Source organism: Mandrillus leucophaeus, unplaced genomic scaffold (genome assembly GCF_000951045.1).
Source record: "Mandrillus leucophaeus isolate KB7577 unplaced genomic scaffold, Mleu.le_1.0 Scaffold1553, whole genome shotgun sequence".
Lineage (NCBI taxonomy): Eukaryota > Metazoa > Chordata > Mammalia > Primates > Cercopithecidae > Mandrillus > Mandrillus leucophaeus.
In genome coordinates this window covers 14,491-40,340 of record NW_012101536.1, presented here as the reverse complement: position 1 = coordinate 40,340, position 25,850 = coordinate 14,491, and the positions used below count along the sequence as shown (strand labels likewise).

At 38.1% G+C, this 25,850-nt stretch overlaps 1 protein-coding gene across 2 annotated transcripts; it reads right to left on the bottom strand.

Annotated features, from left to right (window-relative positions):
• Positions 1 to 314: 314 nt before the first annotated feature.
• Positions 315 to 25,515, bottom strand: LOC105536139 (cytochrome b-245 heavy chain). 2 transcript variants are annotated; one of them, XM_011975410.1, is made up of 11 exons: positions 25,436 to 25,515; positions 23,696 to 23,841; positions 21,388 to 21,578; positions 18,444 to 18,573; positions 16,185 to 16,277; positions 13,430 to 13,683; positions 12,388 to 12,550; positions 11,031 to 11,177; positions 7,876 to 8,000; positions 6,647 to 6,799; positions 315 to 974 (listed from the first exon to the last, which is right to left on the bottom strand). In XM_011975410.1, exons 1-10 carry the CDS (start codon positions 25,464 to 25,466, stop codon positions 6,673 to 6,675), a joined length of 1,407 nt encoding a protein of 468 aa, XP_011830800.1. In that variant the 5' UTR covers positions 25,467 to 25,515; the 3' UTR covers positions 315 to 974; positions 6,647 to 6,672. The 2 variants fall into 2 exon arrangements, with proteins under 2 accessions (XP_011830800.1, XP_011830799.1); XM_011975409.1 differs by lacking the exon at positions 315 to 974 and having other exon boundaries at positions 4,112 to 6,799.
• Positions 25,516 to 25,850: the final 335 nt, after the last annotated feature.

Sequence of the window (25,850 nt, the reverse complement as noted above, 5' to 3'; positions counted from 1 at the left end):
CAACAACTCTGAGTGAATTTCTGACCGACTTCGCCACTGTTTAATGTACTATTTGTGGATCTGAGCTCCAATTTGGTTGCCCAGACATTGTCCTCACACACTTACCCACAGTTCATACTTCTATTTCAGATAGTGAGATAGTGAGGTAGCTTATTTCTACACGAATGGAATGACATGCTAGTTATTGGAGTAGAATTGAAATAAACTACCTGTACTTTCTAGATGGTAACACCTTTTATCTGAGCCCAAGAACTTTCACACTTCCAAAACACGTATGTCTCCACATAATTCATGACAATTCAGAGGATATAGTATTTTACTCATAGCAAAGCTAATGTATTATTCAGGGCAATCCCCCAAAAAGGGCTATGTGGTATTAGCACAGATACAATCACCTACAGCTCTCACCCTGAACCCCTCTCTCTCTTTCAACAATTTTTGATACCATTTGCATCAGCGGTTTTGTTATATAACAAACTACTCTGAAGTTAGTGGCTTAAAACAACAATCATTTAATATTTCTCATACATCTACAGGACGTCTGGGTGGTTCTGAGGATGTGAGCTGAACTTACTCATGTATCTGCAGTCATCTGCGGATGACCTGGGTAGTTTTGTTAGTCTTGGGCTCTCTCTCACATATCTGGGGTCTTGGTTGGGACTAGCAGGCTGACTCTGCTCTGCCCCATAGGTTGCACCCTTGAGCAGGCTAGTCTGAGCATTCTGTATGGAAAAGGTAGAGGAGCAAAAGAGAGAAGAGAAGCATGCCAGGTTTCCTGAGACCTAGACTCTGGAACTCACAAGTCACTTTTGCCACATTCTATTGGTCAGGTCATGTTACGAGAATATCCCAGATACAAGGGATGAGCAAATGGACTCCTCATGATAGAAGGAATTACAAAGTCACACTGCAGAGGATGTGGATCCAGGGAGAGGTAGGAAATAGGAGCCAATTTGCAATCAATTCAAGCATTACTGTTTTTAAAAAACAATTAAAAAATACACTATTCATTATAATATTCCTTATCTTGCTTTTTCTCTCTATTAATATGGTTACCATTCATTTGTTTTACATTTTCCCCCGATTTCCATCCCCTCACCATTTGATATACAATATCTTAAAGAGGAAACAAATTTCTCAAAATGTGTTTTTATATTTACCAAAAGGAAAGGAAAGTTTTCTGATTATTTTCTATAAAGGAAGGGCAAAAACTCATATTCTTTTTTTTTTTTTGAGACGGAGTCTCGCTCTGTCGCCCAGGCGGGAGTGCAGTGGCCGGATGTCGGCTCACTACAAGCTCCGCCTCCCGGGTTTATGCCATTCTCCTGCCTCAGCCTCCCGAGTAGCTGGGCCTACAGGCGCCTGCCACCTCGCCCGGCTAGTTTTTTTGTACTTTTTAGTAGAGATGGGGTTTCACCGTGTTCGTCAAGATGGTCTCTATCTCCTGACCTCGTGATCCGCCCGTCTCGGCCTCCCAAAGTGCTGGGATTACAGGCTTGAGCCACCGCGCCCGGCCTAAAAACTCATAATCTTAAAGGCTATTTTGCATCTGACTTTCTTTGTGAGTTGAATATGGTCAAGCTTGCTGTTGCCTTCGATCTTAGTAAAGCCATAGGCATGTTTGTCCCAACAGAATAAGCACTAAGGAATGCAGCAGAAAGTTGATAACACAGATGTATGAGTGTGACATTTTAGTCACGAGTGATGCAGAGCCCCCACCTGGAAAACAGGATAATCAGCTGTGCTGATCTCCAATAGCTTGGTCTGGAATAACTCCCATTTTAATAGTGTGCCCTTGTGGTTTTCAGCTAATGCAAGCACATTTGCTATTCCCAGGAGATGTTTAGGTAGCATAATTTTTTTTCTTTTCAATCAACATAAAGATTTATAAGAATTGCCCTGAAATCTCTTGGAAATAACAAAGGTGTTTTCATTCCTTATGCCCTGACTTGCCCTCATCTGATCAGAAAAAGTGATGTTTAGTGTTTTCTATGAGCATAAGTAGGTTAGTGATTTTATTATTACTGAAAAGAGTAAGTGATATTTAGCAATTGAGGGATCTAACATAATGGTAAACTTGTGATTTCTTTATAATCGAATGTAATTTTAAGATTTATGAAGATCTTTTGAACTTAATTTATTATATAAATCAAGTTTGCTGCCTTTGGAGCAGTCCTCTATGAAGTATGAAGTTTCAGGATATGATACTTTGGGCTATTTTCAAAAGTCTCAGCTAGACACAGTCTTCGTGTCATTAGTTCTTCAGAGTAAAATCTAGAAAATAAGCTCACAGTGCCCTCTGCTCATGTACAACCTTTCCTAGTATTTTTTAAATCCAAGAAGAAGTGTATTTCAGGATTTAGTTTCTTCCTATAATTGACAGCATCCCACTTCCTTGAAAATTATGCATCTATTAGCAATAAGTATTAGCTGGAATATCCAATTATTTAGACTACTTCATTCCCCCACCACTACAACAAGATAATAAAGGCTACAGGTTTAAACGACTCTCAGGCCACTTGGTTGATCATTTTTCCAAATTTTAAAAATCTCTAGTGATCAGATTTCCTAGCCTCTGTGAACACTTTGTTTTTTGCCAAACTGCATTTACAATTGAGAAATTTAGCTCCTTCCTCACACAATCTTATTACACACAGACACACAGACACACACACACACTATAGAAAATAGCTGGCCATTCTCTGAAAGACAGAAATTGTTTATCAATAAAGTAGACAGAAATTGTTTATAAATAAAATAAACATAAATGAAAAAGTAGACTTAATAAATATTGTTGAATCACCCTACAGCCTTCTTTTCTCCAAGCAAAATAATTCCATTTTTTTATAAGTTCTATTTTACCATAATTTAAAAGTAAAAATTAGCATGAATCAGATTAACCAGTGTTTCTAAACTAAGACACCAAGCTACTTAAATGGTATAAACTAGAGATTTATGTTACCACTGTTACCCAGCTATTCTTGGTGTATAATGTGTACCCAGCATAATTACTTTGAAAATATCCTTAGTTTTTGGCTGGGTGCAGTGACTCATGCCTGTAATCCCAGCACTTTGGGAGGCTGAGGCCGGCGGATCACCTGAGGTCGGGCGTTCGAGACCAGCCTGACCAACATGGAGAAACCCCGTCTCTACTAAAAATACAAAATTAGCCAGGCATGGTGGCACATGCCTGTAATCCCAGCTACTCGGGAGGCTGAGGCAGGAGAATCGCTTGAACCTGGGAGGCGGAGGTTACGGTGAGCTGAGATTGTGCCATTGCACTCCAGCCTGGGCACCAAGAGCAAAACTCTGTCTCAAAAACAAAAAAAAAGAGAGAGAGAGAGAAACAAAATTACCTAGTGTAATCTGTTAGTGTAGTATAAAGGACATGGAGTTTGTCCCCAGAAAGATGTGGATTGAATGTTGACATAGTCACCCAATAGTTTTGGGAACTTTTCCTTCTCATTCACCTTCGTTCAGACTGTTTTCTTATCAACAAAATTGGGATAAAACAGCTACATTGTAGTGTCGCTGAGGGATTAAATAAAGTATATGTGAAATATACTTTACTTAAGTATAGTAGGAGGTGTTTACCAAATGTTGGCTATTTCTGTTATCGCTATTTATTTTAGGTAATGTCCTTTCCCTCCATGGCAGCACCTGGTGACTCCTACAGCAACATGTCATGCCCACATCCCTATGCATTTTCTAAATAATGGAGATCGTAACTGGTTGACTCATTTAGAACAAAGGCTATCACAGAAGCATGAGCACATATGCCCACAATTGAACTTGATGACACTTAATTGTGAAGTTAGAACATGAAAGTTCAGTAGACGTGGAACAAAGATGTCACACTGGGGCTTCTTGGTTTCTGAAATTCTGTCTATAACATTAAGTTGCCCTCCCTGTCCCTTCTCTCAGTGTTGTGAGGATCAACAGTATTCAGCACAGAACTCAGTCTTCAGCTTTCACTTCCCAGTCCATAAACCATGAAGTGTTTGGCATGTCATATGCAGAAACACAGAGTGTCTCAACCCCACCGGGGCAGAGAAAATCGTCACTAGCTGAATTTACCCTTTAATACAAAGATCAGTAACACAGACACAAAGAAAGCTCGTTTATTTTAATAGTTGAGCACAGTTTTGAGAATTCCCTGTAGGAATTATCTCCCAGGTCCCCCCCTAGAATTATTCACATACAAAGCCTGCAAGTATTCAAATTTCACAAACACAATTGCAAAAGCAGAAGAACTAAGAAAAGCCTTCATAGTCTCAAGATTAAAAACAATGCTTCATTATTCTTACAGTACCTGTTAATAAATGCTAAATACTAAGTGCTAAAAAAAAAAAAAAAAAAAAAAAAAAACAGCTGGGCTGGCAGCTGGCTGCTGGTGGCTGGCAGCTGGTGGCTTGAGAGAAGAATAAAGAAGGAAGCTCTTATAATGACAGGCACTCTTATACTCATTTTTTATCTCAAAACTGGATAACACAGGGCAGATCTCTCCACTTTCATAATTTAGTTGGTTTCAAAGATAGAAAACCTTGGAGAAACATCCTCAGAGCAACAAATGAAGCTGGTTTTAATTATGCACATAGGTTAGAAAGGGCCAATATTCTCAGACTCCTTATAACTGAGGTACCCTCTCCAGTTCATACTTTGGTGTAAAGAATTGAAACAATAAAAAGAGCCTGAGTCATAGTAATAACACAAATAAATACCTGTTGAATAGATGAATTGATACCTGAGGTGCAGTGTGAACAGGCTGGACCTAAGTATCTCTAAGCAGAAACCATCCCAGTACATTTTACAAAGGCTACATTCACACAGCAGGCCTTATTTGTCAGACCTACCCTCAGTGCCCTGAGGATTCTGGGAGACCAAAGGAACAGTAGTATGACAAAGAACAACTGAGTTCTTATTTAGTTCATCCTAGTCCCCTGAATAATCCTCCTCAGCATCAAAATTTGTGACCAGATTTAAAAATATTCAATACCCTAGATAATCAAAACAACATGAATATGTGTATACTTCCTTCAATTACATTCAATACATATAAAATTTTAAGAAATCTGGGGCAGGGAATGACCAATATGAGACCCCCTTCCCCTGTCTCTCCCTTTTGCCTTTTTTATTTTCTCTCACTCTCCCATTCTCTTTTCTCCGTATTTCCTTTTCCTCCTAAATCAGTCTCCTGCCCTTCCCCCAGCACTTTCTCTTTCTTCCTCATTACCAAAGTTGAAGAGTTCTAAATATTTGTTGCCCCAAGGGGTGGGGCAAATAAAACTGGTTTTAGTTCCCAGAAATGGGACCAGTTCTAAGAAAAAGAAAAACAAAACCCTGCTCTTGGCCACACTAACAGTGATTTAGAGACTCTCTCTTGAACATATATTCATAACATACTATTGAGTGTGAATTTGATCTCTGTACAGAGATTTTTGTTTCTGGATTGTTAATTTCAGGATGATCATGATGATATAATACAAATAAACCATTAGTCACACAGATGTGATCCATTTCTTGTGTGTATTTATGGAAAACAAGGGGTGGGTGCTATTTAAAACAAATGACCGTATCAGATACATATTTGTCACAATTCTTAAGTTCAATATTCATAAAGGCTAGCTGGAGTAGACCACTTTGGGCAGGAAATCAGTCTACATTTATTTTATAGCACAAGGAGCAGGACTAGATGAACCAGAGTCATGGCAGGAGGTTAACTCTCCACCTCCAACCCTCTTTTTTCATGCTTCAAATAAGAATGTGCAGAACCCTCCAGGCCATCCTATTGGTTAGTATCCTTAGCCTGTTCTTGACCCTAGGGAGAATCAGATTCCTTTGTTCAATAAGAGCAACAGAAGTTATTTCTTTAGATAAATTTTGTTTAAGGCTTTAAATTAATTCTATGTTGGCATCGTGTGGTTCTAAGTGCATTCATTCATTCATTTAACAAACCTTACTTGAGTATCCACTCTCTGCCAAGCACCGTGGTAAATGATGAGTACTACATTAACTCCAATCAATCCAATATTATTTTGTAGAAAGAATATCTGGCCCAGTTACCCTGTTGTATTAGTAAACTGGAGTATGCTCAGATGTCAATACTGTCACTACTAAGTGTTGAGACACTCTCAACATATATTATATCCTAATGATCTGGAAAGTTTCCTTCAATATGATAATAATGATGGCAAAAATGACACAAAATATAAATATGTAGCTACTCCTTGGTTTCCTTCTTCTTTTGGGGAACATAAAAACTGATTTTGAGGATTCTGAGGCAGCTCAGTATTGTGGAAAGAGTATCACACCTGAAGTAAGATGGGCTAGATCTGATCACAGCTTCATAATCTTAGGGAAGTTACTGAACCTTTTGATCCTTTCCCTTTTGATTCTAAAATTGAGTCCAAGAATCTTTGCCCTACCTTCCACTGACATTACTGAGAGGAAAAAAATGACATAATGTTTATAAAAGTGCTCTTAAAACCATAGAGCTCCATATAAATGCAACTTATCACCATCAAACAATCTTTGACATTCCTTTAAGGGAAAACCATTACATTATAGTTTCTTTCTGTCCATTTTTAAGCAAGGGGTATTTATATGATCAATTAGCATTATTTGAACATTTGGCAGCACAACCCACATTTATTTCCTCATGGAAGAGATGAGTTAGAAGTTTTCCTTGTTGAAAATGAAATGCACTCCCCGAGGGCCAGACTCAGAGTTGGAGATGCTCTGTTTACTGAGGGTTTTAGCCAAGGCTTCAGGTCCACAGAGGAAAACTCCTATTCTGGTACTTTTGGGAAAGAAAAAAAAAAGACAATTTCAAGCTTTGGGATGAGATGTCTACAAAGCAAGTAGGTGAATTTCCCATTAATTTGAGGTCCCAGGGCAAAGTCCCCTCTGCTCCTTTGATCATATTGCTCAGAGGGAGTGTGGTTCAGCCTGTTTGTGTGAGCATCTGGATAGTTCAAAAGGTAGTTGACTTCCCTGGCAAAAATAAAATCCAACCAAGGTTTTTGGAACTTATATCACAGAGAAAAATGGTGGTGAATTCATGAGTCTGTGGGCTACTTTCCTTCAGGGCTCTGTACCCCCTGGCATCTTGAAATTAGGAACAAGCCAACTATGCCAGCCACTCGGTGTGGCTTCATTTCTCTAAATTTTAGAGTCTAAAGCCCTGTTCAAAGTGTGGTTTCCGATCAGTAGCCTTGGCGTCAGCTTTTTTAAAAATGCAGATTACCTGGCCCTACCCCAAATCTTCTAAATCGGTATCTGCATTTTAAAGAGATCCCCAGGTACTTTGTATGCTGCTTACAGTGCCAAAAGTAATAGTCTACAGGGTGCATGTATGGTGATTTCTTGAGTTTCTCAGGTGTTCTAGCAAGATAAGGGATCCCCCTCAAGGTTTTATAATGACTAAAGTTTTAGTGAGAGCAGAAAGCACCTTGAGACATCTGTCAACTTAAGATTTTAGACCCAGAAGCTGTAACTAAAAGTGGGGACAGTGTCTCCTTAACAATATGTATAAATTATATTGAATCTTTAAAAGAAGCAGATACACTAATGAAATTTAGAAGACTAAAGAAAAGAACCAAACCTGTGGCCCTACTTGGGACAGGCAGGTTGAGAAGGTCTGAGATGGGGACCTGGAAATCTTTGTTTTTAATAACTCTCCAGGTAATTTGGTATAATTTAAAGATTCCTTCTTAAAGTTGAAGATATCTGGAATCTTTTGTTGGGCATGAATTCAACCTTTATATAGTAATATACATATTTGAGTTTCTAAAATATACAAGTTTAGATATGTATGGGGGCTGCTGCTTTAGGCAGATGCAAGCTTCAAAAACATCTTGGTGACAGACTCCTTACTTAGGGTGTTGACTCGCAATTGTCTTGAATTCATTATCCCAGTTGGGCCGTCCATACAAAGTCTTTTGTTTCAGGCCTGTGATCACATCTTTCTCCTCATCATGGTGCACAGCAAAGTGATTGGCCTACAGGAAAGGACATGAATTCAGAAAAAAAGAGACATGCTGTAAAAGCACATACAATGTATTTACATCCTTCACAAACTATTCTAACCAAGGCACCCTGCTGGATGCTGAAAGGTATACAAAGATAAATAAACTGGATCTCTCTCAAGCAATTTACAATCTAGAAAGGGAGACTTTGAAGTATAAATATAAATAATCCCATATGTCGAACAGGGTATGATGAGTGTCATGAAAGAGGCACAAGTGTCCTAATGAGAACAAAGAAGGAAGGTGGAGTGGAAGAACAGGGTAAGGGTTAGGGCTGCAGTATTTGAGTCAGGCATTGATGGATGAGTAGTGTCTCACTGTTTTTCTCTCTGCTCTATGTTTGACTTTTTCTCTTCACCCTAATATACTTCCACTCCTTTGGGAGAATTACTAAGAGATGTAACAATTTTTGACTAAAATGCAGCAATACTTTGGTAGCATAATAAGACATCAAATCAAGCCTAAAGCTAGTGTGTGTGCGTGTGTGTGCGCGCGTGTGTGTGCATATATGTATATAGTCACATGCTGTTTTTCTGCTACCATTCTAGGAGGCTTCAGTTTGAACAACAGGTATTTTTCATAAAAGTGGTTAATTAAATTTATTTTTAAAAAGCAAATCAGATTTGAAATTCACTAGATGGATGATGGGCATAGAGGATATTAAGAAAGGTGGGCACTCCAATTTAATAATCCTATAGAGATCAGTTTGGTAAAGCAAAATGATTAATTTTTAATACAAATAAATTACTGATTTAAAAAAACTGTGCTTTGTTTTTTAAATAACAAAACAGTAAAGCAATTTATATAATATAGCTTTTTTCCTGAGTTTTATTTTTATCAAAGCATTTTTGTTTTGTTTTTAAATAGCAGAAGTGGCATTTCAAAACCACTTTTTCTGGAGCAACAATTCTTATGGTGATGTTTCCTTAATCTATATTTGCTACAAGATTCCTTTAAGACTTGGAGAATCTATGATAAACAATATGTCAAAACCCAAATGGGAATTCAGTCTTCACAGTGACAGGGTGCACATGGAAGATGCTCAGGGTTGTGGAGCCAATGTCTATGTATACCCAGTTGCTATAGTTTGAATGTATCCTCTCCAAAATTCAGATGTTGCCAATGTGATAGCATTAAGAAGTGGAGCCTTATAAAGATGATTAAGACATAAAGGATCATCCCTAATGAATGAGTTAAGGGCTTTGGAAAAGAGTCATCACACAGTATTTGATGAGCCTGCCCTTTTTCTTTCCACCATGTGAAAACAGTATTTCTCCCACCCAGCAGATGCAGCCTTTGCTAGACAACCAAACCTGTTGGTGTCTTGATCTTGGACTTGCCAGCCTCCAGAACTTTGAGAAAATAAATTTCTGTTCTTTATAAATTATCCAGCCTCGAGTGTTTTGTTATAGCAGCACAAATGGACTAAGACACCAGCTGAGACACAGGACAGAAATATGCAGAGACTCTTGCCTTAGCTCCTCACTCATGGTGGCAGCATCTGTTTCCAGGCCAAGTCATTAATGTTTGCTTATTTACAAAGATGTTACACTCCAGGAATCATTAACTTGTTTCAGGGTTTGTCAATTTCAGCACTGTTGATATTTGGGACTGTATAATCCTTTGTTGTGGGGGGCTGTCTTGTTAATCGTAGGATATTTACATTGCCAACTGTCTCTGGTGTGTGTCTTGGGGGGAACAGAGCAAAACTGTTCCTGTTGAGAACTATTGGCTTACTTTATTATTGTGGTCTCCAAACATTTTTGAAAGAGCACCCTCATTGTACACACACACACACACACACACACACATACATGCATATATACCACCTTCATTAGATATATAATAATTTATTCATAAATGATAATCATGAACTACTGCGAGATGCTAAGAGTGCAGGCTCTGGCACATTCTGTCTCTGTCACTTACTTGTTGGGTGCTCTTAGGAAAATGACCTAACCTGGTCTGAGTTTCTTCATCTGTAAAGTGTGGATAATAATAGGAGCTACTTTATAGTGTTGGTGAGAGGATAAAATTAGACAATCTATGTAAATAGATACATAAGAAAAATACTTGGCAATATATATACATAATAATTATAAAGGTAGTGAGTATATTATAAAACATACAAAAACAAAAATTAAATTTTATAGACACATATGTACATATAAATATATATGTGATACATATATAAATACATATTAAAATATATACATATATACAGAATCCTTTATATGCTTATGTACGTTATATATACAGATGCTCCTCAGCTTACAATGGGGTTATATCCTGATAAAACCATCATTAAATTGAAAATACCATAAGTCTAAAATGGGTTTAATACATCTAACTTAATAAACATCATAGTTTAGTCTAGACCACATTAAATGTGCTCAGAACACTTATATTAGCCTACAATTCCACAAAATCATCTAACAAGAAGCCTGTTTGTAATAAAAGGTTTAATACCACATGTAATTTGTTGAATGCAATACTGAAGTATGGCTTCTACTGAATGCATATTGCTTTCACTTCATTGCAAAGTTGAAAAATCATAAGTTGAACCACTGTAAGTTGGGGATTGTCTGTTTTATACACACACACACACACACACACACACACAGAGAGAGAGAGAGAAAGAGAGAGAGAGACAGAGAAAGAGAGAGAGAGACAGAGAAAGAGAGAGAGAGAGAGAAAGAGAAAGCTAAATTTTCCCCAAAATAACCCTGTGCATCATCTCAATCACCGGTTTCAGAGTGCCTGGCGGGAGAATTGATCTAATAATGTCAAAGTGATGGCTTTTATTCCCTCACAGGCTCTGATTCTAATCTGAGCAGTCTAAATATCATGTGGCGATACTAAATGAGAGTGAATGGACCGGATCACCAAATCCACTAACTGTACTTAGAAAAAATAGTGCACAAGACACACCAATAACCAGGGGGAAGTTCATAAGCCCTGTACACTATGGGAAGGACCTGAGCCTTGGGGTCTTGTCCTTACCTGAGACTCATCCCAGCCAGTGAGGTAGATGTTGTAGCTGAGGAAGCCGGCATTGTTCCTTTCCTGCATCTGGCTCTCCAGCAGTTGCAGTAGGTCTGCAAACCACTCAAAGGCATGTGTGTCCCGGCACAGCCAGTAGAAGTAGATCTGAAAATGGGGTGGATCATGAAGCAGATTATATTTGGCAGGCCCTATCAGCATTAACATGTGGAATTCCACTTTCTGTCACCCAGACTTTTTCCTGATGCTCAGAATGCCTAGAAACATAGATTTTCGGAAGGCTCTGGACATTTCACAGGGTAGTTTACATGAACCTGCTCTGGCCTTCACTCTAGCAGGGCAGTAAATAAGTAACCTGGCCTCAGAAATACATGGCTTAAGAAAAAACTATTAGCCCACCAAGTTTCTCTCTGAGTCTGCTCTTACTCTCCCAGAATCCCTGGCTTCCTTTGAACCTCTTCTTAGAAAGCCTGATGGAATCTAGACTAGCAGGGATTGCCACAGAAATTCTTCCCTGCCTGCTACTGCCAGACATTCATGAGTTCCTAGGGGAAAAATAAGGTTCTATGCATATCTCCTGCACATGGAAAAGAGGTACAGGGAGAATGAAAAGTCAAGGTAGGCTTAATGTCCCTATTAGAGTTTATCTTTATAGTTATAAGAATGGCCTGAGGTTTATTTAGGATGCCCTTTATTACAGAATAAAACCAAATTTATAGTTAACCAAAAAATCCCCTGTGAATTGACCCTGAGGAGATATTCGTAAGTAGAGTTTCAGGTCTCCTCTTCTCCCTTTGCAAAAAAAAGTATTGGGTGGTGGGGAGGGTGGCTGGAAATTGAATCAATCTCAATATCCAACACAAGATGAAAGAAAAATTATTCAATATCCTCTCAATAGAACATGAAGGGATCATTTAAAGTCATCATTATAAAGCCTGTGAAAACATTGAAAATCACTTTCTGTAATATATTTTTTAAAAGCAGGACATGAAATTATACACACTCAATATTTACAACTTTCTAAAAATACATAAACATGGAAATATTAGAAGAGAATATACAAAAATTATAGCTATTGAGTTGGGGCTGTGAATACTTTCCCAACTTTCTTTCTTCTGAATTTCCAGCAACACTATACAAATACAATATATTCCCTTCACTAATAGGCCTACTTATCTAGAAGCACATTAGATTTAACAAACATTCTTTTGAAGAAAACCCTTTCTCTCTAGAACCACTGGAAGCTTTTCTTCACTTCCCATGGTCTCTGCCAACCTTAGCCCTGAAAGCATTCTCAGGCCTCACATGGCAGAGTATGGTTACTGCTCTAGGTCCTCCGATAAATGAAAGCACTTACCTTTTTGAGCCTCAGATTGGTGGCGTTATTGCAATATTTGTACCAGACTGACTTGAGAATGGATGCGAAGGGTGTGACCCCAATCCCAGCTCCCACTAACATCACCACCTCATAGCTGAACACATCTTCACTGGCAGTGCCAAAGGGCCCATCAACCGCTATCCTGAAGGGAAATGGGGAGGAGATAGTTACAGAGATGTCTTGATCTTCAGAGTGAGATGTGACACCCATAATTATTGGGGATGTGCAATATGTTAATTCAAATTGGAATAATGTATCTATTGGGTGCTTCCTTCTATGAAATAGCTTTCAAGTAACCAAACTTAGTGCCAACGTTGGGTTTGGAAGTGAGAAGAGAAATATTTGGCTAACCAAAAACATTTGGTAACTCAGAACAAGTTTTTGTTTGTTTGTTTTTATCTCCCCATTCCTCTTCACACACAACAATGCCCCCTCCATACATGCCCTGTGTCTTGCCAGGACATCCCACTCTTAAAAATCTTGCACACGCTGCACACTGAAGTGAGAATCTGCCGCATCATAACATCTTGTAGATTTAATGTCTCCACTTTTCATTTGTCTATTCATTGAGTTATTCAACAAACTCTCAAACCTTTCTTTAGCATCTACTAAGTACCTGATAGCATGTTGGGCATGCAGGGAAAAGGAGGCAAAGGGGCTAATATGTGGCATTTAACCTCAAATAAATTATGCCAATGAAAATTTAAGAATATTTTTGATACACTACTATTATATTTGTTAGGAAAGTTAATCTAACTTGGCCTTGACCCTTACATATTTAAAGGAATTTGGAAGTATTTATTTCTAATATTTGATTCAAAGGTTTCATATTTCACATAACATTTATGAAAATATGCATAAACACACCACACATATAAAATGGCGACCACAGAAATAGCTACCTATATTCTTAGAACCTGTGTGTTTTGTTGGAGACTTAGTAAAACATGGAGGAAGAGGAGCTATTTAATGCCATTTTTCCTGAACTCATACATGCTGGTAATATGTACTTTTTACTCACTTAGGTAGTTTCCACGCATCTTGAAACTCCTGCTTATCACAGCCACAAGCATTGAACAGCCCCTCTGTCCAGTCCCCAACGATGCGAATATGGATACTAAAGAAGTCTTCCTCAGGGGCAGATGTCAGTGTGAAAGGGTGCCACTCCAGCTTGGACACCTTGGGGCACTTGACAAAAATGTATTGTCCCACTTCCATTTTGAACCCCTTCTTCTTCATCTGTAGCTCGATGGTTTTGAAAGGGTGAGTGACCACCTATAGAATAAAACATATGTCTGGAAATGACATCTTTCCTAAATACTTGCCTTTTTAGTGTCCATATGGATAAAAAACCGAGCTAAATTGGCCCACCTAGATCTTTGCTTTAGGGACAACACAGCAGTTCCTCCAGCAGATGTGTCTGTCACAGGGAATTGCCCTCAGTTGTAGCCCATTACTAAAGATGGGCTGATTATGGGATACTGAGGCCTAGTCCCTTTTCCTTAACTTAGATTAACTCTAAGGGGCTATCTCAATTCCCGCACTCCCTGTAGTATCATCTGAGACCACAGTTGCAACTAGAAAGAGGGTCAGCTTTTCTCTCTCCCCATTCCTGCCTTTCTTACTTCCTTTCCAGGTTTATCTCTTACAGAATGCTTTAGAAGCCTTCTGCATGCAGTTATTTCTCAGTCTTTACCAGGGAATCCAACATAAAAAATCAGCCTATTGTGATTTTTTTTTCCTCTCAGAAGTCAAAAAAGTGCTAAAAAATTTACAAAAAGTGATGTTTCCTGCTCAGCCTTCCTATCTCCCCAGAGGATGAGAGAGGGCCTTAGTATTAGGTTGGTGCAAAAGTAATTGCGGTTTTTGCCATTAAAAATATGGCAAAAACCGCAATAACTTTTGCACCAACCTAATAGCTGGTCAGAAGAAGGAGATCCCATTGGCTAGTTATGTAGCAACATTCCCCAAACCAAGACTAAGTTGGTCTATCTTTGTCTTGAATCACACCTTGAATCTGCCTGATTCCATGTGTTATTTCTACATTTCTCCCTATCTGGGGAGTATACCATCTATTCTACCCACCCATTGCCATCCTCATTTGTCTATGTACACACATGTTTATAACAGCTTTATTCATAAGAGCAAAAAACAGGAAACAATTCAAATGTTTATCAACTATTGAGTGGATAATTTTTTAAAAAGTAGAACACAGTGAACAGCAAGACAGAAAGTAATATACTGTTTCTTTCATGATTTCTTAAGGCTTCTAGAAGAACCCTATATGTATAACTAAAGACAAACCAAGGGACATCAAAGGAAAGAAAAATCAATAGAAATAAAATAGCAGCTTCCTAACGTTAACTGATACTGCTGGGCTTTTCTTGAATAGGGAGTTGAGGAAGAGTGAAAAATTCTTTTTTAAAAAATGTAAAACGTTTCCAGAACTTGTGAATTAAATGCATCTTACGTGATAAAAACTATAACCAACTTCCCTTCTGCTCTGAAATAAGGAGTTGCAAAGCTTCATTTTGAAAACAGTAAATTAAAATTATGTTGAAAATTGTTTACCATGTTGCAATTTTGTGTTGTGGAAACAATTTTTACCATATTACAATTTTGCTATCACAGGCACAAATGAGATGTAACTAAATAAGTGGATAGCATTCTCATTGGAATACTTTTGGATAACATCTCGTCTCTCATATTTATTTACATGAGAAGAAAACAATTATCTATTTTCTTCAAAGGAAAACAAGTTTTCCTTAAAAGTATGTTTAAGAAAAATACTTGTCTGGTTCAGTCATCTCTAGTCTAGTAAAGGAAATTTTGCAGCAACTGTTTTTGCTGATCTGTGGGATTGTTCTTATAATGCAATATAAATATCACAAAAGGAGAACTGTTGTGGTTTCCTATATTTCAAGACTTCCAAAGCCAGCTGAACTAGCTTTACTATGACCCACCAGAGACAGCAAATGAGGAAAGATAGGGTGGAGGACAGGAAGAATTTGTGTGTTTTGCAAAAGTAACCCATAGTAGGGTTTTGGCAAATACTTTTTGAACTGAGTTGAATTGAATTAAATTTTATTTGATAAAGATATACTTTCCTGGTGTTTCCTGAAATTATAACAAGGAGTTCCATTTACATTTATTTAGTTGGATATTTATTTATTTTGTGATGAGAAACAGATTAGAGTTTAGGAAAAGTCACTCTAGACTTGGAATTAGGAGACCAAATTTGAGACGCAGCTTATTTACTAACTTGCTGAAATTTTGGGCACTTCAACTTTCATATTAGATTATTACATACACAGCAGAGAAAAGGTGGTAAAGACAACCTGAAAAACTAGCTCAGCCTCAATGAGACCTACCCTTAGATCTCTGGTTCTTTTGGAATCTGAAAATTTTAAGACTCAATTTACGCCCCTTTGAACTCACCTCTTTTTCTTTTCTCCTCTTAACTAACCAAATAATGTCTCTGTGTCCTTCCCCTACACACATACACACACACACACACTCACACACACACACACACACAGTGGGTGAAGGAGATTCATGCACAGAAAGAACTTGGCTTCATTTTAACATCAAAAGTGGTAGCTTGTAGTTTCCCCAGTTAAAGGTTCAAACATTTGATTATTGAGTGAAGTAACCTGAAATAAATTGTACGTCTTCTCTCTGCTGTAACATCTGACCAATGATATAGAGGGGTTGGGAAGACTTGTCTATGATACAGTTAGACACTGGCCACTAGTAATTACTAAACCAATCAATACCTTGGTGATGACCACCTTCTGTTGAGATCGCCAAAACCGCACCAACCTCTCACAGAGATACAGAAACATGGGACCCACTATCCATTTCCAAGTCTGTAATCAGAGCAAACATGAAAATGACATACATTAACTGGTAATAGATAACAAAATATTCAGAGGGAGAAAAATTTGAGAAGCCAAGTCTTTGTAGGCTTGCTTAAATATTTGACATTAGATAAATACATTTCTTCTACAATGGAATATATGAAAATATCTGAGACTAAGATAATTTTGAGCCAGTAAAAGTAAACATTCTCCTTAGTCACATTGGGGAACTGTACTGACAATATAAAACTTTCCCAAGAGGAACTGTTCACAAGAATGGGATTTCCTCTCAGTGTTGCAACTACAGTTGCAGTAACCCTATAACAAAGCAAGGCTGGTTTCAGAATTAACATTTCTTTAAAGGATAACATTTCAGCAACACAATATTTTTAATGCAACATTGTGATTGCTTTCTCTTAGTTATGTAGTCAGAGTGACAAATTTGCAAGACGACAAATTTTGTGCAAGAGTTTGGCTGTTTCTCCAATATTCTGAGAAATTCTGGGAGTATACAATGCACTTGCTGAATGGAGACAAACTCAGAGCTTTTCGGACTTCTTTAGATAGCTCTTGGGTCAGAACATGCAGAACATGTAGTGTTTCTGAACACTGGAATTACTCTGTAGCATTGTTGGCCGTGTAAAAACATTGAGGCCAAACAGATCCATCCTGAAACTCAGCCAGCTGGATTTCTAGTTTAATACCTAAACTAGCAAAGAATTTTAGACGGCAATATTATCTAAAAGATGACTTTCCGGAATGTATTCTAAGGGGGAAAAATAAGAGAGTGCTTCCCATAGTCTCACATATAATCTTTCTACTAAATTACTTTTATAGGAAACTTACTGTTGGAAATTGAGAGCACCTGAATCTCCCCATCTTCAGCCAAACTTGAAGAATATTTGCCCTAGATATAAACAATGTTCTGTTTTTGGCCTTTGTTTTAATGGGATAGATGTTTAAAACAGTCTCAAATCATCCATCTGTTTCCTGAGTGCTACCATGGAGCCCCACTGAATGGAGCCAGATTTGGATATTGTTGCTGGTATACCTAGAAATTCTTTGAGATAGGTTTCTGTTAAGGCACTAGTACCCTGACTCCAGCTGTCATCGAGGAAATGTGCCTTCCCCTGCCCACAAGAGGATTGGCAATACAGTTCCCTTTTTATCCTTTCTACTGATGTCTGCATGTAGTGGAGCCAATTCACTGATATGTCTAGTTGCTTTCATTAATGGGAAAGGATGATTAAAGATACTAAGTCCTCAGATAGTATGCTGTGTCTGGAGGAAGAGTACTCCTATGCTAAGAAGAGTAGGAAAAAAGAAAGGAGAAAATAAAATGGAAAATTTGCCTTTATGTTATACTATGCTTGAGGAAAAAAAAATAATCCTCTTCAGAAGCCCTGCACAAATGTTGATTTTTGCCTAGTATTATACCAATGGCTAGCACAATAACCAACAAAGTATACTGTCTGCCAATAGGGGGAATGTTATGAAGATTACAAGCCCACATCTTACTCTATGGAGCAGTGATACGAGAATACACAAAATGGAGCCCTCCAGAGCTCCCAATAGAAGAAAGAAAGTATTTCACCATGTATTTCCTTGGTCACCCTTGCCACATTTCTGCCTACCACATGATGCCATTGGATGTTGGTATGTACCTGGCTGTCCAGCCTCCTTTATGCTTCATAAACAGGAAACTCCTAATGCCTAAAGGTAGCCTTATGTACCACCTCATCAATTTCCTTTTCAAATCTGAAAGCTGTATAGAAAGTAGTATGTGCTGATATCTGAAGAGGCCCTTCACTCCTTATAAGTGATTTATTTGAGCTATCCAACTCAGCTCAAGATGGAATCCCAAGTGTCCCCCCAAAAATGGCGTCGTCATGAAGAAAAGAGATGCAACTTCTTGAACCAAAACACCACTTCTAAAAAGACTATTTTTCCAAGTTTTATATCAGGATGTTAATAACAGAACAATGCAAAGCTTAGTTTCCAAGAAGCAAGTCTATCCAATAAACACAGCAGAGAAAAGTAGACACACGTTTTAGCTGTTCCATGACATTTGTAATGGACATCTATATAGATGTATAACATCTGTACATGTTTCTTAGACACAGGTTAAAGATGGTCAGTAATGAAACTGTAATAACAACAATGAATTGTACATACCATAGGAGGGTTTCCAGCAAACTGAGGGATTGGGCAGGCCTCTATTTTTCCCCAATCTGAGATATTTTGTTCACAAACTTCTGGTCTATGCCTAACCAAACTCTCTGCCGTCTGCCCACGTACAATTCGTCTGGGAGAAAAATGTAAGTCCAGATCATTTAGTAATAGGAAATTAAATTGTTTTATTAAAAGATTCTGCATATATTTTAAGTGCTCTGATGTAGGTCCTGTACTTTTCACTTAAAAGTGATAGCTTATTGCTTCCTCTGAATAGATGAAAGGAAAGAAAATGTATAATACCCAGCAACAGAAAAAATGTATGTGCAATTACCAAAGGAATATTTACATGTAACATTATAGAGGGTAAGTCTTGGATCAATTATCTTAAGGGAGAATTTGTACTTCTGTCTCAAGTATCATTTTCATTGACAAACAAACAAAAACAGAAAAATTGCAAATCTAACAGAGTGACTGCTGGTCCCTACAGTGCCTTTGTGCAAATTAGAAAAAGGTACTCTTCGTATGAGGATAGTCCTATAAGCAAAGGGCTCAATCATCAAAGTGTGGGCCAACTTTATCATCCTTGGCCAGGCACCCACTATAGTAGGCAACCAAGACAGTCATATGCAGTAGCACTGAAGCTTATCAGAAGTGCCTTATTTGTGGGTTCGGAAATTATCTAAATCAAACCAAATTTTGAAACCAGTGTGAAATACTTAACTATATAGGGATTATAACATTCTCACAGACATCAACACTAATAGTGTGTACCTTAAAGTGCTCAGAGCCCATTCATTTCAATTCAATAAAAGTTGAGCAACTACCAAAATATAAGACAATTATTGGTGATAGAGAGAGGAAGGCACAACGTTGAGTAGACTTCAAGGAACATAAATGACAGCATCTTCAGAATATGTAAGAAGAAAAGACACAGAAAACCCATTGTAAAGGTTTGTTTTGGAGACCTAAAATTTATTGTGTCATTTGGTGTATTATGAGAATGTTTTAATTCAAGTTCATTAACCACTCCTTTCTATCCTTAGGTCTTAGGGAAGAGAATTATCACGTATTGAGCACCTATCATGTGCCAGGCTTAGGGAAAGACATTTTACACAAATTATCTCAGTTAATCCTCATGACAAGCCTGAGAGGCAAGTATTATTGCCTCCATTTTACATGAGAATGTAAATCAGAATGATTTAGTAACTCAAAGCAGAATGTTTTGGTGAAAACAATTCTGTTTTGTGTCAGACAGACTTGGGTTCAAATCTCAGTTCTACCCCTTACTAGTTTGGTGGACTCAGGCAAATTATTGAACTTCTTCTGAGCCTCACTTCCTTCAGTTGTAAAGCAGATGTAATAGTGCCTCATTAAAGGTTCATTATAATAAGCAATTTGCACGATATATAAAAAATGCCAGACACAAAGTAAGAGTCCAAAAAGTAACTATTAAAGTTCAAAATGCCTAAGTTCCCATGGGAAGAAAATGACAGGAAAATAATCTGATTTTCTCCTTCTCTTCCCAATGCCAGGACCAGGAGTCCAGAAACCTGCATTTTAAAACCAATTCAGCTGCTACGGAGCCATGAGACTGTGAGAAATAACCTAACCAGTGTAAAGAGCAGATTATCTTCAAGTGGAGAAGGAGATAAACATATCTCCTTTGTCTGCTTCAAAGGAAGACGAATATCTGTGAAACTATACAAACAGAAAGTGGTGGAATTACTAAATTGGAGAAGGGAAGAAATTATTTCTCTTCTCTAGGATTACCTGAAACACTGGATTATGACTAAGTCCCATTTAAAGATACTTGAGTGCTTTAAGAGAGTAAACAGATTCTTGGTCTACATTGATTTCTCCATGCTTACAAAGAATTTATCAGGGGTCACAGTCAGCAAGTAGTTTAAGAATGCAGTGCCTAATGCAGCTTTCCCCACTCTTCCCCTTTTTCACACTCATGTCTTGGCCACCAACTGGGCTCTGGGCAGAGTGAGTCTCGAGCTTCTACTTCCTCCACCCCTAATTTCCTGGAGCCCTATACCCACCAGGATACTTCCCCAGGCCTGCCTTTGTGTGCAGGTGGTACGAAACAGTACAAAAAAGGAAACTTGGTATGAAGGAGGATTTCCAATCAGGCAAACTCTCCTAACCACATAGCCAGGAACTGTGTGTCTCTAAGAGCACATTTATCACAGCCTGCTTTAGACTGCCTGGCTCCAATCTCAGCTGGGCCACTTACCAGAGGGGTGGCTTAGGTTGCATATTTTAACATTTTAGCTCCAGGTTTCTTGTCTACAATTACTATCCCCAAGAAATGGTGATAGTGAGAAATCTATACATTTTGGGGGTTAAAAGAAATATCTCATGTCAAACCCTTAGCACAGACCCTTAATAGAAGGTAGCTGTTACTTTCATTATATTAGAATGTTTGAAGGCAACACCCATATATTTTTCCTGCTTGTATTTCTTGCAGTGCCTGAGATAGGTCCTCATACATGGTAGGCAACAAATAAATGATTGTGGGCTTAAATCAAAACTTATTGGACTATAATAAACCTCTTCAACTGGTTAATCATTAACTCTTCTAGTTTGGAGGTTTGTTTAATTTACTAGTGATTAAACCACAGGGGACATCATTACAGATATTCCGGATCCTACCAGTGCTCTCAACATGTTTTATACATTTGCAAAGATACTCAGACTTTGGTGTATTTTTCAAGCTTGCTATACATAACTTCACTATGAAGAGCAATTACATGGGTGCATGAAACAAAAATGCCAGTGTTGAGTGGTTTCTATCAAACTGACCTCTGCTATCCTCTCACATTCCCTTAGCAGACAGGCTAACCACACACAGGCAAGGAGGTCACTGTGCCTCTAATAGAGTATCATGCCTAGAAATTGAGGGACATGAAATCCTTGACTTCAGAGTTTAAACACTCACTCAACTCCATGGATGGCAAGGCCGATGAAGAAGATCACAAAGAGATGATGTGTGTACCAAAAAACTTCAAAGTAAGACCTCCGGATGGTTTTGGTGGAGGAAGTGATAATTAATATGAGGCACAGCGTGATGACAACTCCAGTGATACCTGCCACCCGGGTCACAGCCAGGTACAGGCCTCCTTCAGGGTTCTGTAAAATATAAACACACACACACACACACACACACACACACACACACACACACACGTACACATTATTATAGGTTCTCAAATGCAGGACTATTATAAAGTGTCCAATGTATAGAACAATAGATATTTTCACCCCCTCTTTGAATAATCTTAATCATCCCTCACAGAGATACAGATTTGAAATAGATGTTTCTAAATTTTGAAACGCCTTACACGGTTCAGATGTCATAGGAAATGTGAATTGATATACTTAAATAGTTATTTCTAAGGGGGTAGAAAGTAAAGGAAATCAATCAACTGCAGGATGTCCTAAAAGTGTCTCAAAGCTCTTTCTCCGTTTGATTTTGAAAGGGTCACAGTGCTTAGTTTGAAAATATATTCTGGGAATGCCAAACATCATCAACTGTGTTCCCCAGAAGCAGATCCTGAGAGGAGACTTCATGGGCAAGTGACTTAGAAAACATGTGCTCCAAGAGAAACTGGTAAGAGAGTAGGGAATAGGATAGAAAAGATGAACAAGTCAAGCAAGGGGGTGAAATCAGGCAAAGTCTCACAAGGGATAGCTTCAGCCTGATCCTGCAGGGGAACTCTGGAGGGTAAGTTACAACTCAGAGTTTCTCCTGTCTCCAGGCAAGGAAGCCAGGTTTCATAGTCTGCATCCACCAGTGACTGGCTAAGGGTTGCACAGGAACAGGCGTAACCATTCAGCCGCCCCCCACCAACCTTCCAACATCTTTGAGTCTGTGAGCAAAGGGATGCCCCAGGGCAGTCCTCTGAGGAGGAAACACAGCTACAGGTTATTGAAAATGAGAACATTTAGAAGAGTGGGAGAGCATAGATACAGCAAAAGTGATCCAGGAACAATTGAACAGAGCATGATAGTGTAGACTTACCTAGTTATGTTCATGTTGCCACCCTCATATATCATTGGGCAAACAATGAATAATGTAAAAGAAAAATTACCCAATATATTGTAGGAAAAAAATCTGGTTTTTTATGATGCTGTTTAATTCTGTCCCTAAGTATATCAGGCAAGTTTTTCTCATGTAAGTCTGAGGATAAGAATTATTTTTCCCAAAACTAAACACAAGGAAACATTTTTAGAATTCAGTGCATATTAATGTGATTTAGTCATCTTCCCAAGTCATTGGGTGCATGAAGACTTGAAGCTTCTGTCTCTGAGTGTAGGAAGCTTCAACAACTGCTGGGATAGAAGAAATTCTTACTTCTGGATACCCTCCTGGCTACCCCTAGAGAAATGCTGAGTTACTCCCAGTGCACCTATTCTTCTCAAGGAATGACAATTTGTGGACACAGGCCATCCTTCAGATGTTGTAGGTAAGAAAAGACAAAGGCATCACTGACAACTGTCAGCTGGTGGCTGGCCTTACACTAATACTTAGGACAGGATGTTCCCTACTTCGCATAAATAATTTCACAAAAACACCAACATCAGAGGAGGTCACTCTGACTGTGATGGATTGAGGTAAAAACGAAATCACTCCAAAATCATGTCTGAGCCTAGACAATGACTACTGCTTCTTTGCCTATTATAGACTTAATCCTATTCTGTTCCCTCTGCCTCCTAGAAAAAATAATTAACATACCTTATCTGAGAACTACCCCCAATTCCTAACCATAATTGATCCAGAAAAAAATCCTTGCATTCTTAAATCCTCCCCCAAACTATCTAACAGTATCCTAAATCCTAAATCCACTTTACATCCCTTTGAGATGCCCAGAGTTCCTCAAGGTGTGCGATTTCTTTTGCTGTAGCAAGTAATAAACCAAACCTTGTTCGACTAAGCATGTGTTCCCAGCTTTCTTTGGTGGGCATAGTCACAGGTAAGCCTGAGTTACTCCAGGATTCACATGCACACATTCTCATGGATGAGCTTAAAGACCTGAAAACATCTAGAGACCTCCACACATGGGATGAGGAGTGTGGGAGACATTTTTTGCTATACTCCCATTATTGTAACCTACAGACTTGTCCCTCTGATGGTTAGCCAACTTTTTTTCTTTTTTTCTGGCAAAGTAGAGGTCTTCACTCACTGAAATCTAGTGCTCAATTGTAATGGCCTAGAGAATATCTGAATCAGATAATGAGAGGCTTACCTTGATTCTATCTCGAGCAAAATTGAGATAGCTTTCATTTTGCCTATCTCCAAGTGCAGAGAGTGCTACTGAATAAGGATCAGAATTGCCGACTCGGGCATTCACACACCATTCCACATTAAATAGATGTGCAATGGTGTGAATCGCTGAAAAGGGCAGAGAAGAGAAATAGAGTGAAGGGTATGCACAAATTTATTGAAAGCTGGGTTTCTGGGACAGCCTCTAACTCTATGATAAGCCACAGGGAGACAAAGGGAGGCCCAGGACACTTATAAACAAGAACTGGGTCTCCAGAACCAAGGAGACAAGGCAATTCTAGCTCCTTTCTAGTTGTGTAATTGTGGGAAAATGACTTAACTCTCTGGTCTTGGTTTCCTAATTTGTAAGATGAAGATGTTGAGCTATATGCTCCTAAAGACCCAACCAATTTATAAGATTCTACACAATAGCCTTAGTTTCTGAAGGTGTTTAGATATGCTCTCATGATCTCTCTCCGTAATATATTTGGGCTCAAATAAGAAAACCCTCATGTAATGAATGCCTAACTACTGGCCCATTAACCTGACTCTGAAATTACCTCCAGAGAGAGATGACAAATTTGATTGAATTGATACAAACCTATGGCCATAAGGTATGAATCTCTCTCTCTTAAAAATTGCATTATTTATTAATAAACACTTACATAGGGCTTACTAGATGCCAAGTACTGTTATAAGTACTTCACAATGACTTAATCCTTACATTGATCCAGTGATGTAGGTACTAATAATATCGGCTCATCTTGTGGATGAGGAAACTGGGACATAGACTGCTTTAAAACCTTGCTCAAGGTCATCAAACTAGGAAGCAGCAGAGTTAAGAATCAAATCCAGTACATTTGGCACGCAAATATATGCTCTTAATCCGTACACTATGCCAGTTTCTAACAGGATTTTATCATATATTTCTTTTGAACTATTTATTTTCCACTGCTCAAAAAGCCTGCTAGATCTACTAGTAGAAGAGAAGCTCAGTTAAATGCCTATAACCGAAGCCTATTTTACTCAGGCTAGGAATAGACTCTTTAAGGGCAGAGTACAAGTCTGCTTTATCACTGTTCTTATCTATTCTCTGGCACATGAATTATTTGTTGAGTGAATTAGTGGAATTAGATGAGGGTCCCAGATATAGTCCTTCTTGCACTGACACTACCACCCTAATAATTTTAATAATAATGTATAATATCTATATACACACATATATATCCATTGTATGGATACATGTAATAACAATAACAATAGTAATAATAATAATGAAGGCATTTAGCTGATAATGACAGTCTTGAGGGATTCTCATTTGATGGGTTGTGGCTCATGTAAGTTTACTGCAAAAAGTCCACAAATTCACATGTGCAACCAAGAACATTTTTTGGAATAAATACGTTTTCATACGTGAATTAACATTTTTGACACTAGAAAGAATAGGAAAGGGTTAGGACACTAGGATTGACTTTTCTGATGGCATATTTTCATTTTTATAGGAAAATCCTGAAATAAAAATGTTTTAAAACCTAAAGGAATAAATCCTAATATTGAAGTGGCAGAAAGTGTGGTAAATATTTTGAGCACAACTCATTAAAAAAAATACAACATATCCAACCACCACTTAATCTAACTATAAAAACTGATTGATCTCTTATATAAAAAGGTATCTATGAATAGAGGGAACTCTCTGGTTCCAAGTTTTCTTTAATAAACTTACCAGTGTGAAGTGCAATCATCCATGCCACCATTTTATGAAAGGTGAGATTCCTGTCCAGTTGTCTTCGAACTCTTGTTGAGCAGCACTTTGGATTAAGGGGGAAAGAATGGAATAGCAATTGTTAACAAGAAAGCTTACTGTATGTCAAACATTTGATACATATTATCTCATTTAATTTTCATGACCACCCTACAAACTATATCATTATATCTATTTGATAAATGAGGAAACTGAGGCTCAGAGAGATGCAGTCATCTTCCTCAGGTCAAACAGCCAGTATGTGACATGGCTGGCTTAACTAGTATGTTTTCTGTTCTCATACTGGTGACATAAAGTCTCCTCTGGAATCCATCGCTTAACTGTATAAAAATATAAACTTGTACAGAAAACATATCTAGCTACATAGTTTCTAGTT

What these genes read in the sequence shown, in the direction of transcription:
- LOC105536139 (XM_011975410.1), bottom strand. Translation starts at nt 25,466, where the DNA reads ATGGTGGCATGGATGATTGCACTTCACACTG. An exon ending in TTGCTCGAGATAGAATCAAG is followed by an intron (nt 21,579 to 23,695) that starts GTAAGCCTCTCA and finishes TATATTTTACAG; the next exon opens with AACCCTGAAGGAGGCCTGTA. An exon ending in GATGCGTGGAAACTACCTAA is followed by an intron (nt 12,551 to 13,429) that starts GTGAGTAAAAAG and finishes ATTTCCCTTCAG; the next exon opens with GATAGCGGTTGATGGGCCCT.